We start from the raw sequence: 17923 nt of genomic DNA on the forward strand, positions 1-17923 counted from the left end.
AAAAAAAGATAGCACTGCAGCTGAAGCAATACCTTGCAAAAGAAATAATACATCAAAATGATGTAACTAAGAGCTTTGAGAATTTTTAATATTTACTGTATGAGTTTGTTCCTTGCTAAGAATTGGGTCCCAAGCAAGATGGCTTGTGGGTCAGTTGGTATAACGTGACAGATCTGAAATTTGAGCACAAACCACGGGATTTATTTCAATTTCTTTTTCTACATGGCATATGTTTATCCTGATTTGACAGAAGCGTTCCAATATAAAGTTAAAAACAAATAACCCCAAACCTAAACCAAAACACATCAATGCAGTACTTCGATTCAGAGGATAGAACTGAATATATTCTTGAAAATTCACCAACGTACTGTTAAATGAAACTGTGTTTAAGTAAGGGAACTGAACTGCTTATCTTTCTCTTTTGTAGCTTTGATGTAGATCCTTTAAGACGACACACCTTTTGGACAATTGTTATTGGGGGAACATTCACGTGGCTAGGACTCTACGGAGTTAATCAGTCCACAATACAGAGATGCATTTCTTGCAAATCAGAGAAGCATGCAAAGATGTAAGTTACCTGTCCTTAGCCTATTCTAGCAATGAAATATATTGACATGGAATTACGCCAACAGTTTGTCAGTTGCATTAAATAAATACTGGGATGCTGTTGGGTGGCTGTTAGCCAGTTTTGCCCTGACAGTCTTATTCCCTCTGGCTCTGAGTGACCTAAGTATTTGAAAAAAGAAAAACATACAGAATCACAGAATGGCCAGGGTTGGAAGGGACCTCAAGGATCATGGATCTCCAACCCTCTGCCACATGCAGGGTCACCAACCTGCACATTTAATACTAGACCATGCTGCCCAGGCCCCATCCAACCTGGCCTTGAACACCTCCAGGGACGGGGCATCCACAGCCTCGCTGGGCAGCTGTTCCAGCACCTCATCACTCTCTCTGTAAAGAATTTTCTCCTGACAACCAACCTAAATCTTCCCTCCCTCAACTTCAAACCACTTCCCCTTGGCTAGCTAACTCTTGCACAGCCTGTTAATCTGCAGTCAGAGTGCCAAATCAATCTTCAAAAGCAGAGTCTGGATAAGATGCCTGCACAGAAGCAGCACTATCTCCAGCTTTCTACAAAAAACATTATTTCTGGAATTTGGCCTATGTAATATTTCACTGAAAGTGGTTATTCCATTAATGGAGTATACTATATGGAGTATACTATAGTACAGGGCATCATCTAAATGATATGTGATCACAAATATTTATTAAAATTATAAAACATTAAAAAATACGACAATTGTAGAATCAAATATGAAACTTCACAGTATAGACACATAGGTCTCCAGACTGCTAACTTCCTAAAGTTCAGCATGAGTGTGTGCATAACTAGATACACATTCTAGTGAACATCCCAACTTCTTCTTCTAATACTAACTGCTTGCACAGTTAGCAAAAAAAAGAATAAGATTTTTCTTCCCTTCTTCTAAACTTTTTTTTTTTTTTTTTTTGCTGGCTGCAATCACACTCGTTTTTCTTAAGGCTGTGATAGATTATAGGAATTTCCTTTATTCAAATTCAGTTTCTGCTAGCGTTTGGAAGTCATGACAACAAGAATACAAGAATATCACTAGTAAAATGTCTAGAAAGACCTCTGAGTGCCAGCAGCATAGCTCTAGCCTTAGCCAGAGAACTTGTGGGAGGTGATGTAGGCTGTATGAAATCTGGCAGCTCGCGGAGTCTGCAGGATTATTGAATCACACACAACCTCCCCAGTGGGTGCTGCCACCCATGTCCATTTTACTGACATGAAACCACAACTCTGCATGGCAGCAGTGCAGCCACGACAGAACCCATGCAAACTAACACTTAGGCAAAGCATTACATCTCCTTGAGTGGAGAACAGTAGTAACTCCTGACAAACAAAAACCTGCTCTTGTAGGCAAGAGGAAGGACCCCACCAGCTTTCCTTGCAGTCTGTTCTGCATATAGCAGTTACTGGTTTTACATCAGTTCCCTTCAGCTGTACAAAGTGTAACCTTTATCCTTGCCCAGAGAAGGCTATATTTTTCACTGTTACTATTATTATTATTATATTAATACGTGTTACACATTGTGAAGATGGGGAGATGTTTAAGAGATTACATCAAAGAATCTCTCAAAAAGAAATCGGGAATAATTAAATATAGAAAAACTATTATAAATTATCTTGTGTTAATCAGAATTTCCTCTTTTGCTATAGGGCACTTTACCTGAATTTACTGGGACTTTGGATAATCCTGGTGTGTGCAGTATTCTGTGGTTTGGTGATGTACGCTCATTACAAGAATTGTGATCCTTGGACTGCTGACTTCATTTCAGCTCCTGATCAGGTACAGATGCAGATTATTACAACTTGGAGCTGCATTGGGCCCAGACATCGCATGAATAAAGTCCATTTAACTCCTGTGAGATGCTTTATCCTTGCAGCTCTGTAGGCAATGAGGTGACTGCTGAATCAGGGCTAGCACACATCTATTCTTACACTCCTGCAATACAAATCTGATTGCGTTTTGTTAAACAAAATCTGCTTTTCTCAAAATCTAATACGGCTTGTTGGCTGGAAAGTAAAAACTCAGCAGTGTGAACAAAAGCAGATACTTCTCTGTTACCCAGGAAAATCCTAACTCATTTCTTGTGTTTTTCCTTCTTTGTCTTCTACCCCAGCTCATGCCATATTTTGTTATGGACATTTTTTCTTCGATGCCAGGAGTCCCAGGACTATTCGTTGCCTGTGCGTTCAGCGGAACATTAAGGTCGGTGAGTCTGAAATAACATTTGAACTGCATGCCACTGATTTCTTGAGGGCCCAGAACAAGGCTAAAACAAGAAATCCTAATGAATACACAGCTTTTTTTTCTTAGCACGTTCTAGAAAAAGCAGTAGTACTTTGCCAAGTTGTTGGAACTAAAATCTAGTTCCACATCTCCGGTATCTTTTCATCTTCAATAAGTTATAGGATAAAAATAATGTACTGGTAAAATTACATCCTTATCTTTGTAGAAACACCAGAGCTCAGCTAGCTGAAATAACTTTGTAGTTCTTCACATTGAAGTTGCATTTATTTAACCTGACTGCCATATCATATCATAGATAGGAATGGAGAGTTTTTCTACCAAGCCTGTCTGTACAGTTAGCATAGGAAGAGAGAAGTCTACCTGAAGAAGTTTGAGTAACTCAGGGATTTGCATGTGGTTGTAATTTGTACTTTCTACAGGCCAAACATCAATACTTCATGGGACATAAGAGAGAAGATTGAAATTCACAGTGACATGCATAAATGCCATAGAGTCAAACTCTGATATTCTGTTTCAAAATACTTCATGTGTAGAAAATATTACAGTAAGAGAGCTACCAAAACAAGCAAAAAACATGCATATAACCAACTGCCTGCTCCTAGCAGGAGTCTTACAGAACAAAGGGCACTGAATGCCAAATAATGCAAATAATGCAACTGAAGCTACATTTCCTGCATGCTGTCACAACAAGGCCACAGAGACAAACCCATCCAGTTAAAAGAGTCAAAAACCATTTCTATTTCATGTTTTTCACTTATGAGGGAACACATAACATTAGACTGTAAATCTATGGATTTTCCCCTCCAGTAGATGAGAACAACTATTATTTAGGATATGACATAATCAGTAATTTTTAAGATCTTTGTCGTTGAGTAAACAGAATAGTCAGTTGGGATGAGTTTCTGTCTCACTGCATGAAGCAGGGTCCCAAGCAATCACAGGAAGGACAGAACCCTCAACTAGCATCTGCAGTATACATAGCCAGATTCAAGAGAACTGCTTATAGTTTAGGAGATAATTAGTCTCTGCAGAAACCTGCACCAAACCTAAAATGGTATTATTTAACCCTTGCTATCCTAAGAAAATTATCACTCTTGCTACTTAAATTCCCATATCCACAGTGCATTCGTCATGTATGATGAAATTTGCAGTTCTTGAACGGTATTTAACAATGAACAATAGGCAGCATTTCTCTATAAAAACAGCTTACTTTCAGCTTAGTTTGCTTTGTATTTACTCAATATTCTTTTCTTCCTCTTCTACAGCACGGTGGCAGCTAGCATCAATGCTTTAGCAACTGTTACCTTTGAAGACTTGGTCAGGAAATGCTTCCCAAACCTGTCTGAGAAGACCAGCACGTGGACCAGCAAAGGCTTGTGTGAGTAGCCAAAGTAGAATCCATTTGTTTAAAGGCAAAGTTGTCTGTCCCTCTCAACTGCTATTAGTACAAGAAAGAATAGGGCAGGATTTTGGACTCTGGAAAGGAGCTTCACTGCCTTAGGCAATACTTCCTCTATAGAGAAAGGTAAACTTCAGAGGCGGTTCTCTACAGAATTACTACTCTACATAACTGCTCCATGCCCAGAAAAGATGACCTCCTCCTGACTCCTCTCTTGACCTGAGAATAAGCCAACAGAGACAAAGCTTTTAACTTAAGCATCTCAGCTAAGTAGCTAGAATTAAGCTGAATTAGCTCACTTCTAGTAACCATTTTAACTGTGCCAGTGTGGTCTACTAACATTCAAACAATCACATCATTGAGCTGTGATAATGCCTTGGTAATGTGAACTCAGGAAATTCACTATTAAACACATACAATATCTATAGAATTGTGCTCTTGTCCTCCAAGTAAAATTGCTATAATACATGCAGAAATCTGCTTATTATTTCAAATAGGACACAATGAAACTGTATTCCAAATTCAGTCTGAGAGCAGTTGTGCGAGTGAAGGGCAGCAGCTGCTTCAGGCACTGCTTCAAATATGCACTTCTGCTTCCAAAACCCCCACAGCAGCATAACTGTTTTTAAAGGACGACCAGCTTCAGTACAATTAAGTGCACTCGATATATGGTACAGAAACAAATCAAAGCTGGCAGCAACAACAACCACCCAAAATCATTTCGAGAAGGTGCATGCATTCTTCTGTTTTGAAGGTACTGGGAATACTTTGGAAACTGCTTAATAATGCTGAAATATATCAACGTAGTTACTGATATACTGGTTTACAGTAATATTACTAAATATTATTGCTTTACAGTAGCACAATATGACATTTCTGTTTAAACTTAGAGAATCGTAAAAAAAGCTTGTTCAGTTTTTCAGCAGACAATAAAGATATAGCAAACAAAACAGGGCAACTTGTCAGAACCAAGTCCAAGGCGGTTTGCATTTGTATGATACGTTTTACAAGTTCTGCAGTATTGTCTTAACTCTTCTACAAGTATTTTAATGACATCATAACCCTTCATTGACATTTATTAAGGTCAAAACCAGTCCTCCTCTGTCTCTGTCATCACCTGCAACATTTTCTGTTCCAGCTTTGCCACTTACTACCTAGCCTTTCTACTCACACCCAAGACAGACCATTTTTTACATCCAATAACCAAGGTGTGCTAGCTCATAAGATAAGTTTTGTTGATGAATGCTATGACAAAGTTGCCCGCCACAAGATTAACAGTAGCATTAAATGAAGAAAGCCATTGTTTGCATCATTGTTCATTTCACTCATGAGATCACTTAAAAAATATTATTGAAAGACAACAGGAACTGAAGCACTTCTAGATGAAACTTTTAAGTTAATATCAGTGCTAAATTCAGCTTCATAAGAACAAAAAAAACCCAAAGACTTCGCACAAAATAGCGCTGAGTGCTTCATGGTCTACATCAAAACCCAAACTGCAAATTCCTTCCTGCTGCTCAATTAGAAATTGTCTTATTTATTACCCGGCACTGACAATCTTGTTGTCTGATTTTTTTCCAGGTATATTATACGGTGTTTTGTGCACATCCATGGCTGGAGCAGCATCACTGATGGGAGGAGTTGTGCAGGTATCTAGCGCTTCAAAAAGGCAATGATCTGTTCGTGGATAGACTGAAATGCAATGAACTGAACTGATAACACTGGGGGACTGTTAGCCAATCTGAACAACTCCTGTGGACCATCTCATATTAGTTCCTCATGTGCAAAGAAAACTCAGTTGAAAAAAAAATATATCATAAAAAAGAAATCGCTTTCACTACTTACTGCTGGGAAGTGAAGCTGATTGCAGTCCTTTCGCTCTTTAATTGAGCACTGAAATTACTGTTTGTCCTTTCTCCACCACTGACAGTCAGATGGGAATCAGAATTGCTCAGGCTCCTCCCGTTGCTGTGTTGGCTCACATCTCTTCTCTGCATCCACAGGCTGCCCTCTCCATTCATGGAATGTGCGGAGGGCCCATGCTGGGATTATTTACTCTGGGAATAATCTTTCCTTGTGTTAACTGGAAGGTAAGAAACAAAAGATCCTTATTATAAAAGAGACAATCTCTTGGAGTTGTTCAGTTACAACCCCACCTTCAAAATTGTTTTATGGGTTTAGAGTCCAAACTGGCTGTCAGAGCCAGTGGAAGTCAATAACTGTTTAGAAAGCCTTTTTCTCGGTCTGAATTTATCACTACCCAACTATGGGATAATTAGTGATTAGATCAATATTGGAAGTTTTTATTTGTTTCTCTTTTAGATTTCAATTTCTTGTCTTTCATAAAAGGATAAAATATTAACATGACATGCTTCCCTTGCCATCTCCCATCTCAATTCATACCCACTTTAGGAAGCACAGAACAAGCTCAATTGCTCCATCTTTGCTGACTTGGGTAAAGCATAACCAAAGCTTACCTCACTCTGCCCCACCGCCTTTGTTCAGCAGTACAACTTTTAATTCTTTGACTTCAGTTTCAAACGTCAGCATTTGACTGCAGCTCTTGTTAGTAGAGAACAATGCTTCACCTCAGCCAAGAAAGAACCCAGCTGACCATAATGTTAGCAAAAATGCACTTCCCACAAACTACCTCTGACCGTATCTTGCTCTCCCTGACCAGGGTGCAATCGGCGGCTTCCTCACTGGAATCACCCTGGCCTTCTGGGTTGGCATTGGCTCCTTCATCTATCCTGCACAGCCTGTAAAGACCATTCCCCTGGAGCTGTCGACTCTCAACTGCACGCTGGCAAACAGCACGGCCCTGCCGACCACAGCAGCTCCCATCACAGCTGCCGACAGGTATTTCCCTACTGCTGTGACTTCAGTCTAGCACAGGCATCCCTGCTGGCAGCGGCCATCATGAGCTGCTTCTCTCTCTCTCCTGTCACATCTCCTCAGGCCTCTGCTGGCAGACACCTGGTACTCCCTGTCCTACCTCTACTTCAGTACCATCGGCTGCCTGGGCTGCATCATCTCAGGGCTGCTCATCAGCTTTGTAACAGGTTGGTGTTCAGTAAGAACAACGCACTTGTGCACAAGAACCCAGCTTGGCTGCTGAAGAGCTGCTCACAAGGCCTGGGCTGAAGGGAGCATGGGTTGGGGTCTAACATCTCACAGCCATTTTTCCAAGCCATCTTTCCACAGCCATACTTACTGCTGACCATTCTCCCCTCCTTCCAGGGCCTGCCAAAGGAGAGGACATCCGCCCCGTGCTAATTAAGCCAGTCTGCAACTTCTTTTGCTTCTGGTCGGACAGGCTCAAGACACTGATGTGGTGTGGTGTGCGGCACGACAGCCAGGACGTGAGTAGTTGGCAGAGCAAAGGGTCCAGCCACAACCTGCTAACATGGGCATGCCAGGGTGTCCCAGCCAGCTCCAGTCAGCAATAGGTTACCCATTTCCCCCAGCAGCCCGTCTCAGACCTCCCTTACAGCCCGTGTGCAGTTTGCTCATATGCTGCCAGGCACTTTTGTCTGCGCAGTGCTTCTGTAGCCCCTCCCAGACTCCAAAGATGGCAGATCTGTGCTGAGCTACAATTCTTCACAGCTGCAGCAAAACAAACAAAACAAAAGACTCCTCCACAGGTGTCCCAAGGCCTGGCCTTTTGTTAAACATGAGAGTCCCATTTTCTTAATGGTTCGCAGAGGCACTGCTCCTTCTTAGCAAAGTCTGCTAGATTGAGAGGTGTGAGATAAAGCTAATTGCATGTTTTCAGCTGCTTTAGATTCATCTGCAAGCACCTTTACATCTTTAAAATAAACTTCAGCCTGCAAGGCTCTCAGCAATAAGGCAGAAGTTGTCCCACCCCGCCTAACTTGCCACAGAGGTTTCACTCTTCATGCGGTCATAGAATCACAGAATGACTTGGGTTGAAAAGGACCCCAATGATCATCCAGTTCCAACCCTCTGCTATGTGCAGGGTCGCCAACCAGCAGACCAGGCTGCCCAGAGCCACATCCAGCCTGGCCTTGAATGCCTCCAGCGATAGGGCATCCACAACCTCCTTAGACAGCCTGCTCCACTGTGTCACCGCTCTCTTTGTGAAAAACTTCCTCCTCATGTCTAATCTAAACCTCCCCTGTCTTAGTTTAAAACCATTCCCCCTTGGTGGTTCAATTCAGACAGCACCTGTGGCTCCAGATTTACTTCAGCTGTCTGACTTGGCTTTAGGTGTTCAGCAGGGACTTTCTGAAGAAAAATGATGCCCACATTAATAGAAGCAGTGAAAAGAAACAACTGCCCCTTGCATATGCTAAAAATACAGAACAATGAGATTAATTAAGTAGTTGCAGCAGGAAACCACTGAGGCAAGCATAGGCTGGACAAAAAAGAAAACCCACTAAAATGTAAAAAAAAATATGCTTGTTAAAAACTAAATTTTCGTAATTAGAGACTCACTAAGAACATAATTAAAGACTTGTACGTCAACAGAGGAGTTGTGAGAAGTTGTTGTTGCTGCTTTTATTAAAGACTTTCCATGCAGGAATGAGAAAATCAATGATTGTGGAGTGCTGACACACTAAACAGTACATTTTTGTAAGTCTGGCAGTCGTTTATGTAGTGAAGCAATTCCTCAGATTTGTAGGCAAGTGTGTCAAAATTTCACTCTTTAAGCAATTGCAAAAGCAGTGCGTGCCCTTTGAAACAACTGGGGTATTTTCTTTCTATTTTACAGGAAGATTTTGAAAAAAATCTGCCTGCGGTTATCGCAGATACAACTGGAACAGAAGATACCCTCAAGAACAATGTCAGCAAAGAAAATGCAAGCCAGTTGCCTGGTTACAATCCTGAGGAAAAATCCTATACAAATATGAGCAAAGAATCTCGTCTCTAGAAGCTGAGGAATGGGATGTTTAATCAAACTTTACCCCATCTTCAGAAATGAAGAGCTCTTTGTATCACATTTACCACCTTCTAGATGACCAAGAAAGAACTGCTCTCTATAGCAGTAAAGGCCAGATTTTTATTTATGAATTTCATGACAGAACTGGGAAATTGTAACACAATGTTCTTTTTGGAAGCTCTGCTATTTCAGAAGAAACGTTTCATGAATCTTGTCATGGAAACTACTAGGAAGTAGCTGCAATACGTCTATACCACATTCTCTGTTCAGTAACTAGTCATTGAAGGGTAACGTGCAAAGGTAAACTTGAGAAAAAACAAGACTTCAGATGAGCTTCCGGGGTCTCTCACTAAGGTGAGACTGTGAACTGCCCTCTGATGGAGGTCATGCTCTCTCCACTGCAGACAGAGGGAGGCCAAGGGAGAGGAGGAGGTCTGTGCCTATTCTTAGGCATCAACAAAAAGCCTCTGCACAGAAACACTGTATAGACCAAACTGGTCTTCTGTTGACTGAGTTTGTCGTGCTTGCTTCCTCTGTGGAAATAAGAAGTCTTTATAATGTCTTATTCCAAGCAATAGGAGAGGGTAACAAATTTTACAAAAATTCAGGGTAGTTCTTTATCCATATTAGTCTTTGAAAGACATCCTTTTAGCTTGAAAAGATTATCTTCAGCCTTTTTGTTTGGTTGAATGTTTGTATATCTTTTTTTTGTTTGTTTGTTTTTTGTTTTTAAGCTGCAAAATCCATTTACTAGCTGTAAGCAATAAATAAAGTGTCATTTTATAATGCCTCCTAACTGAGAATCCATAAGAATTCTGAATAAAGCACATCATGAGTTGAAATAATTTCCGTGCTAGAATGTTTTGGAAGAATGTACCTAAATGTGCTAAGGGCTCTGTTTCAGTGAAATGCATTTCCCTCTACATCCTGCCTGTTAGTCAGACTCAACAGATCACCTCTTCCCTTGATAAACCCTGGATGTAGTTTTTGAATTAAATGAAGCAGACTGACTGAAAATATCAGAAGACTCAGATTTATGGATCCAGCCAGCACTTTGTCCCAGATCTTGCTTTTGCTAATCAGTGACCCTGTCTTTATGATGTAGATTTAGGTCAAAGTGGACCTCCAAGTTACTTCCCCCATCTGTGTTCATGCCCAACCTCTGGGAACAGTCCCTGATTACTCAATTAGAAGACAAAATAACAGACTGTAAGTGACACGGTCTTGCCTGTGGGAGACACTTTGTCAACAAACTGAGAGTTAAGTCAATATTTGCGTTAATCCCTTTTACACCACTTTTATAATCTCATAAAAGCTTACAGCTAAATCTGGCTGGCAGCCTGTTGTCTCATGTGACTAGCTTTCTTGTTTGTGCATCCAACCTTGATACGGTTAGCAAGGCAGAAATGGAAACTTAGAAAACACAGGCATTTGTATCTCATTTTGGCTCTCAACACAACCAATCAACAATTCAGGAGTGAAAATGGACCAAAACACCAGCATCAAACTACATAGATAGATGGTGGATGAAAAAAACCCCAAAACTTCTCTACCGATAATGGGATGATATCTTAAAAAGAGACATCTGACTGTAAAAACTATTTAGTATTTCTTGAGGTATCTACTTGCTGCAGTATTCTTACATTCTGCATACCAGAGGCTGTCCAGTTTGTGTTTTTCTTCACACCCTTAAGAACAGTTTAGCATTATATTTGCTACCGACTTACTGTCTTCTGAAGTATATTTCTGCACCAGGTTTGTTTCAACTACAGCTGTCCACTGAGCCCACGTGTATTTTGTGTCAGACATTCCAAACGGTTTTACCCAAGCCCAACACATGGCCTTACGTAAGATGGCTAAAACTGTTAATCAGTTCATTAATGAGTATTCTACCAAGACTTAAGGCTAAATTGGAAATCAGAAAAAAATTACCATTCTGGTTAAATATTCAGTGTTGATTAAAGCTGTCTAATCTTCTTGTTTGCTTTAAGTCCCAAGCCACTGATCTTTCCGGAGAAGAGCTCGCCGGTGCACTTGAGTGGAAAAAAAAAGTGAGATTAAGAAACTAGAAAAATGTCAATTTAAAACAGGAGCTTAAACGTAGGAAATTAATAATTAGTGAGAGCAGTAGATCACAAATGAATGAGTCTGTATGTGCCCTGAGACCACAGTAAGTATTATTAAATGTTCAACAGCCTGAGACAAGTTTAACCCATCCATTACTTCCTCACATACTATGGTTTGAAGGCACATGAACACTCACCAGTGTATTTTTCATAACTTTGAATATCTGGAATTATGACACCGAGAGATTCCTTCAAAGATATCCAAGTTTATTATTGAAAAATGCAATATTCAAATGTGTATGATACAGTAAGTCATTGCATTTGTACATGTAAACCTTGATAAAGTAAACAGCATCTCAAAGACAAATTTATGCCAAAAGTGTCTTACAATAGTTAATCATATCAACAACTTTTCCTCAGTGAATTCTTTTAGTTCTGGGGTAAACACCGGCTTGTAAGAGTAACCTTAAACCCAAAAGAAAGTGAAAGCTGAGAGGCCAGAGGAACTTCTAGCTTGCAGTGCATAAAAGTTAATTTCTCTGAAACACTTGGTGGTAACCTTATTTTAAATGTTACTTACAAAGTTTGGAATTATGAATAGAAAAAATAGTTGAAACTGTACTCTCATTTCGTAATTAGAAACCAAGTTGTATTTAAATATTACATAAATTTCAAGTATATACACATTATAAGAAATCTCTTATGATCATGATATTGCAAGTTAGCCAGGACTACTGAAGTAAAAATGGCTGAACAATATTATGTAGATTTTACATGAGATTATTTCAAACAACTGAAATTTCAGTGATACTACTCTAGGTAAAAATTAGAATCAACAGTTTTGTAGATTTTTTTCAATACAAAATTCCGAGTCTTCTAAATAGAACATTAAATAAAAAGGTGATTTGAATTTTTTGAAAATTTAAACAGAAAAATTTTCATCTTCTCAGTGCTTAAAATCTCATTAGCTTTAGACTGCATTGGGTTTAATTCTCATTTCTCATCTAGTAGTATCCCAACAACTAGTTCGTGGCAATTAAAGAGCATACTGCAGGGAACATCTAGTGCTACAGAGCTTATGGCAAGAAGTTAGAATGAGCCAAAGGAACTAACAAAAGGTAATTTCCAGTGCAAGTGAGGAGGGGGTATTCCATTAACATTTCAAGACAAAATCCCAGTCGTGAACTAAGAAAGTTCCTGCATAACATGGAAAAGCAAAGGGATTTCTCTATGGTTCTTTGTTGTGCTGTTATAAATTTGTGCTGTTGTGGTAACGTTGTGCTATCAGGACCATGCCAAAATGATGTCAATGTAAATTTATAGTGAATGCAGTTGTAATGTCAGAATTGGAGAAAAATTGTCGATATGAGCCTATTGGTATGAATTTCAAAATGCCAACATTGGGTAGGACCTTCAGGACGTGTGTGTGTGTGTGTAGGGAGGAACAGAAGGAAGGTAGTATTTGGCTACAAAAGGTGGTACTTGGGACAGTGACAGATGTCAGAGCAGACCAGACACACTATGCTCCAGTTTCAACCCCTCATATTGGAGAATCGATAAGGGACTCTGCAGCAAAACTTGCTAAAATGAACACAAGAGCTTTGCTTTCTCTGCTCATCTCCAGCCCTCAAAATGCTGGTTTATTCCATTTTACCGCAGCAGGAGGTGGGCTTTAACTAGCATGAGCTTGAACACAAAAAGGTAAAGAGGTCTTTGAAAGCCACTGCCTTTTCTGCCACGGGAATTCAGGTTTGCAACTCACTTAAACGCTTGGAAAAACAGTTACTGGTTATGCTTCAGTCAAACTATGCATTAGAACTGACAAAATAATTCATTTTTCTCCAAAATCTGCCTAAATGTGGATCTCTGAATTCTAGTGTCAGCTGTAACATGAAATATACATTGTTATGAATGGCTGGTTGTAGATTTGCTTCAAGCTTTAACCCCCACCCCCCCAAAATCAACATCAGTAGCTTATGAGGATTGTGAAAAATAAAATGCATCTGGAAATACTATGCAATTTTAAGTGATCATGGATACACTGATAATTGTTTTTGTACCTGTCCCTTTTCTTCTACATAATGCTAAATGGAAAATGTGATTGATTTCCATTAACTTCACTGCCTTCGTGTACAGCTATTTATAAGAATACATTACTCGGTGTACTTAAAAAAAATCTAGTTTATAACAGTCCTAATGAAAATTGGTCTTACATGTAAGCTATCTATTTAAGGAGAGCTATTTTTTTTTTTCTTTTTATAGACAAGATCATTTTCAATTAATCAAAGTGATTTGATGCTTCTAAACACAGATATACGAATTTGCCCCCTGAAAATTGGTGACATAACTCCCACATGATACCATGCAGGGAATTCACTGAACTGCATGGCTCCAATCATTCTCTCTGGAAGCACTTGCATTTGGAGTTTGGCAGAAGAAGCCAAAATAAGGAAACCACGGATGCACACAGATCATCTTAATGACACAGTAAGAAAAAAAAAGTATGACTTCATGCCTTTCCCTGTGTTAACACTCTCTCTAAAGCTTTGTGCCCCAAGATACTTTCCTTCATGAAGAAAACCTCAGGAAATCAAAGAATTTACGCATTAAGGTATGTATATATTCACCTATCTTCACTAGACCCTCCAAACATTTTTGAGTTTTCTTTGGAATACAATAGAGCCTAAGCAATCCCAAAAACATGATATAAGTCAAACTGCTATCAGAAAAGGGCATAGTAAGAGGCATGCATCTGCTTTGTAGGAATGAAGATATGTACTTCTGAAGAAATATGTGAAAAAAAACTCAAACCATTTGTCATCCAGCATTACTATGGGAATTTAAGCCTCATCATCATCAATATTAACTTAATTGTTCATCTAAATTTTCTCTATAAATGCTTCAATAAACAGGAGGTTGGGAAGAAAATTTGCCATCACGTGGCCTGCCTTGTTACAAAATACTCCATCAGGATGCCCAATCACTACTGTAAGAAAATTAAATTACAGCATAACAAATAGCCTTTGCTCAATCTGCAGGCAACCCTGATGGCATTCAGTTGTAATCCCCCTCCAAAGACAGAGATGCTGAGCTCCAAGAAGGAACTTCTCATTAGGAAGGCTAATGAAACAGAATTCTTCGGATCCATTTCATTTCTGTGCTTTTTTCCCCCCCTTTCTTCACTCACCAGAATTCAGATCTCACACAGTAGGCACAAATTTGGAATTAAAAGTAACTAGAAATATGTGTAATGTGTGTCATTTTTTTCAATTTCTGAAATGGAAATTTCTTTCGTCTGCATCAAGACGCTGAATTTGGTTCGGAATAATTAAGACATTTTGGACTAATGGTTTGTATTTAAGAATATCTAGTTGCTCATGCAGTCTCTGTAAGGGCGCATGCATAGAGCAAAACTGTCATAGATCAGATCAGCAATGACCTAAAGCGTTTTTGCACGAATTTAAGTTCTAAAGCTTTGTCAGGTTTCACAAACGCAGCTTGCATGCACGGTCTATTCGTACTGGTCATTCGTTTGGAAAGACAATACCTAGAATATGAAAAGATCATTCACCATTCATAAAATACAGGATTCCTGAGGACAGTGTGTGCCTTGTACTTCTGTAAAAGAACGTGCAGTCAATGCAAACAGCATACTAAACAAAGTCTAGCAAAAAGTTCTCAGCTTAAGCAAATGGCTCTTAGTGGCAAAACCTTTACGCTTTGTTCATGTCCTTCGTATATAAAGGAACACACAGTGTTTCTCCAAAATTTCTTGTGCTTTTTCCAGTGCATAAACTGCAACGTCAGATCTACATACTTTCCTTCAATCTACTTTTTACACCAGTAAATTAATATTTATATTAAGAATATAAATATTTAAATCCCAAATCATACTCAAATACAAAAAAGATTTTCTTTCAAATGCACTTTTAAGTTCAGCTGGAATTTGCCTGTTTTGACTTGTGCCAATATCCACAGCAGAAACGAGAAAGCACAAAATAATCACCAGTTCTGACTGTTGCTGATTTTTCTTTGAAATCTTCTCACCTTGGGCCAGCCAAGGTGTTTTGCTGTTAGAGAAAACTTTAAAAAGAGAGCTGAACTGTGACCTTCTGAAGAAATGAAGTATTATCACTACGTGGCACAGAAACAGAACCTGTGACACATGGTTAATGCTGTCAAGTGGTGCTTGATGTTCCACAGTATGAAACAGGGAGAGAATAAATTAAATTAAATAGTGTGAATCTATAAGCACTGAGGAGAGTGCTGATATTTCTCATAAGGACTCCTGAGGAACTATCCAAAATATAATTACCAGCCTTTCCAAAATATGGAAAACTGAGTTCTGACAGCCCATTATCAAAGAACTAACTGCTAATACATCTGATTAAGCCATACCTTTCAATTTCCTTCCCCCTTTGTGCAATACTGTAGATACTTCTGTAGTTGCCTTGTCAGGTCACATTAAGCTGGAATTAACCAAGACAAATATAGTGAAATGACTACAGAAATTAAACGTTGATGCTAAAGTCCACTGGATACAATGGATTCTACTCATCTATTTGATGGGCTCCTAAAATTCATTTTATATGGCGTAATAATAATAATAATAATCAAAAGATTGTTCTAATGTATGTAAGTAAATACTGGAATGACACTTATTGAATCACTGTTGCATTTACCAAGTAAAATTTCAGGTCTTTTTGTATCCGGCAGCAGTGATTTCACTGCAGCTTTATCTCTAAAATAATAGAAATGCATAATGTCAGTATAATTTGGTGGTTCTGTTGTTTTTGTTTGTTTGTTTGTTTTTCTTCTCATTCAATATAAAGGAGCATTGCTTAAAATTGTACAGGATAAACGGGATGATTGCAACCCTGTTTCCCCACTCTACGCTGCAAGTGAACTCTGCTCGCTTGTTTAGATTTTTCAAATTACGTGCCTATCTTTTCACACATTATGAAATGTTAATAGACAACTTCATCAACAAAATGTGACAACAACCATAAGCAGCACTACCTTACACTGTATTCACAAAAAAACCTGAAATTTGGTTCTTTACACGAGTGTCTACTTTTTATACAATGAGTTCCCCAGACTGTAAGAAGGCATACAATTGATTATAGAAAATCTAAAAGTAACCACTGTGTGTGTGTGTGTGCTTTTATAGACAATCTGTATACACATCAGCCTGTTTCTAATTCCCGTACTCTGACTTATTTAGCCCCATAAAAGAAGTGCACATTACTGGAACATTTACTGTTACAATGAGAAGAGCATTGTTATAAGGTGCTCAGCTTTTCCCTCCCTGAACAAGCAAGTCAAAATGCTATACTGTATGTCTGATACATATCTGCATAAGCTTGCATACTATAAATAGTTAATTGTATATTCAGAATGAAGTAATTTGCACTGTATTAGAATATTTCAAGTTAGCATTCTGTGAAGTCACGGAATAATTGCTCAGACAGGTCAAAGAGAACAGTAACACAGTTAGACATCTGCATGCAGCAGAGCATGGAAATGACAGTTCTTTCATCCTCGATGTGTGTGAAGGTGGCCTTTCTGCACAAAAAAGTGGAAAGACAACTCGTAGCCATGTCATTTTCAACTGCAGCTGCAATGTGGGCAATGCAACGTGTTTTAGTGCTGCTGTTTTCTCTTTGAATTTAGAATTTTTGGTTTTCGACTGGAAGGATAGACTAATGACAATGATGTGCAAATCTTAAACTGCATAGTATATATTAAGCAGCCATATACCCACTTTTTAGGGTAGGACCACATCCACAATCTCAACAAGAGACGAGGACAAACCTGACAAAACAATAAGCCTGAAAGATCGTTTATATCAAGTTATGTCCACAAAGGCAACAATTGTTTTTTTCTTCAGAGGCATTACAGATGCGGCTGAGCAATCAGAAGCTGTAGTGGATATCATGTAATTTCTTTTTAGTCATGCCCTTACCGTATAAGTTTATAGGTAATTTTTTATTTTCATTATGCTGCTAGCATCTTCACGAACAGCGTAAAAACTCATTGCCATTTTAAAATCAGTGTCCAAATTTTTAGTCTGCTGCACATTCCTGAGTGCCAGTTCTTCTGGGCGCTCACCTCACAGACCAGTTACAGATAAGGCTCTTCGTTTTCTTCATCGGAAGCACCTGTTTTCCAATTCCTGCCAAAGCCTGCAACTGCACAGCCCAATAAGAACATATATATACACTTTGAATCGCACACACTGATGCAAGACTGACTTCATTTCGAAATCGCACTCTTCAGTTTCCAAACAGCATTTTTGTTGCAGCATGGTATTGACTAAGGCCATTCGTGGTGATACTGTTTCCCATTCTTTTTTCTTTCTCTCTGCAAATGCTCGAGTTCAGCCTCATACATCATTTCCTGGACTAAGTACTTCTCTCTCCTCATTCTGTCACACAAGTCTTTGGGCATGTCTGGAATCAGGTAAGCAATGAAAGACTTTATTCCAAAAACGAGGTGCTGAAAAGAAGAACAAAAACAATGGCTTCACACACGCATAAATACTCATTCCTAGGATCAAACACTGGGGCCTAAAAGTGAACAGCAAAATTTGAACTGCGATGTGACTCGTGACTAAAAAATGATCATAATCCCTATTTAGATACACAAGGCCTGCTCTGAAAGTAATGCCTTCTATGTAGTTATGCTGGTCCACAACATCAGAGGTGGATGTCAT

The 17923-nt window shown here is 39.1% G+C and overlaps 2 protein-coding genes across 2 annotated transcripts in view; one reads left to right on the forward strand and one right to left on the reverse strand.

Moving 5' to 3' along the window:
• SLC5A12 (solute carrier family 5 member 12) overlaps positions 1 to 10058 on the forward strand; it is a 17764-nt gene extending 7706 nt beyond the window's left edge. Inside the window, exons 6-15 of the mRNA XM_003206094.3 lie at positions 428 to 568; positions 2246 to 2375; positions 2710 to 2798; positions 4106 to 4218; positions 5821 to 5888; positions 6243 to 6329; positions 6920 to 7098; positions 7198 to 7301; positions 7480 to 7601; positions 8975 to 10058. Of these exons, the coding sequence (XP_003206142.1) occupies positions 428 to 568; positions 2246 to 2375; positions 2710 to 2798; positions 4106 to 4218; positions 5821 to 5888; positions 6243 to 6329; positions 6920 to 7098; positions 7198 to 7301; positions 7480 to 7601; positions 8975 to 9133 (1192 nt within the window). The 3' untranslated portion in view covers positions 9134 to 10058. The remainder of the gene's footprint in view (positions 1 to 427; positions 569 to 2245; positions 2376 to 2709; positions 2799 to 4105; positions 4219 to 5820; positions 5889 to 6242; positions 6330 to 6919; positions 7099 to 7197; positions 7302 to 7479; positions 7602 to 8974) is intronic.
• Positions 10059 to 11458: 1400 nt separating this feature from the next.
• The window catches only part of ANO3 (anoctamin 3), a 113420-nt gene continuing 106955 nt past the window's right edge, over positions 11459 to 17923 (reverse strand). Inside the window, 1 exon segment of the mRNA XM_019615250.2 lies at positions 11459 to 17706. Within this exon segment, the coding sequence (XP_019470795.1) occupies positions 17524 to 17706 (183 nt within the window). The 3' untranslated portion in view covers positions 11459 to 17523.

Source organism: Meleagris gallopavo, chromosome 5 (assembly GCF_000146605.3).
Source record: "Meleagris gallopavo isolate NT-WF06-2002-E0010 breed Aviagen turkey brand Nicholas breeding stock chromosome 5, Turkey_5.1, whole genome shotgun sequence".
Taxonomy (NCBI): Eukaryota; Metazoa; Chordata; class Aves; order Galliformes; family Phasianidae; genus Meleagris; species Meleagris gallopavo.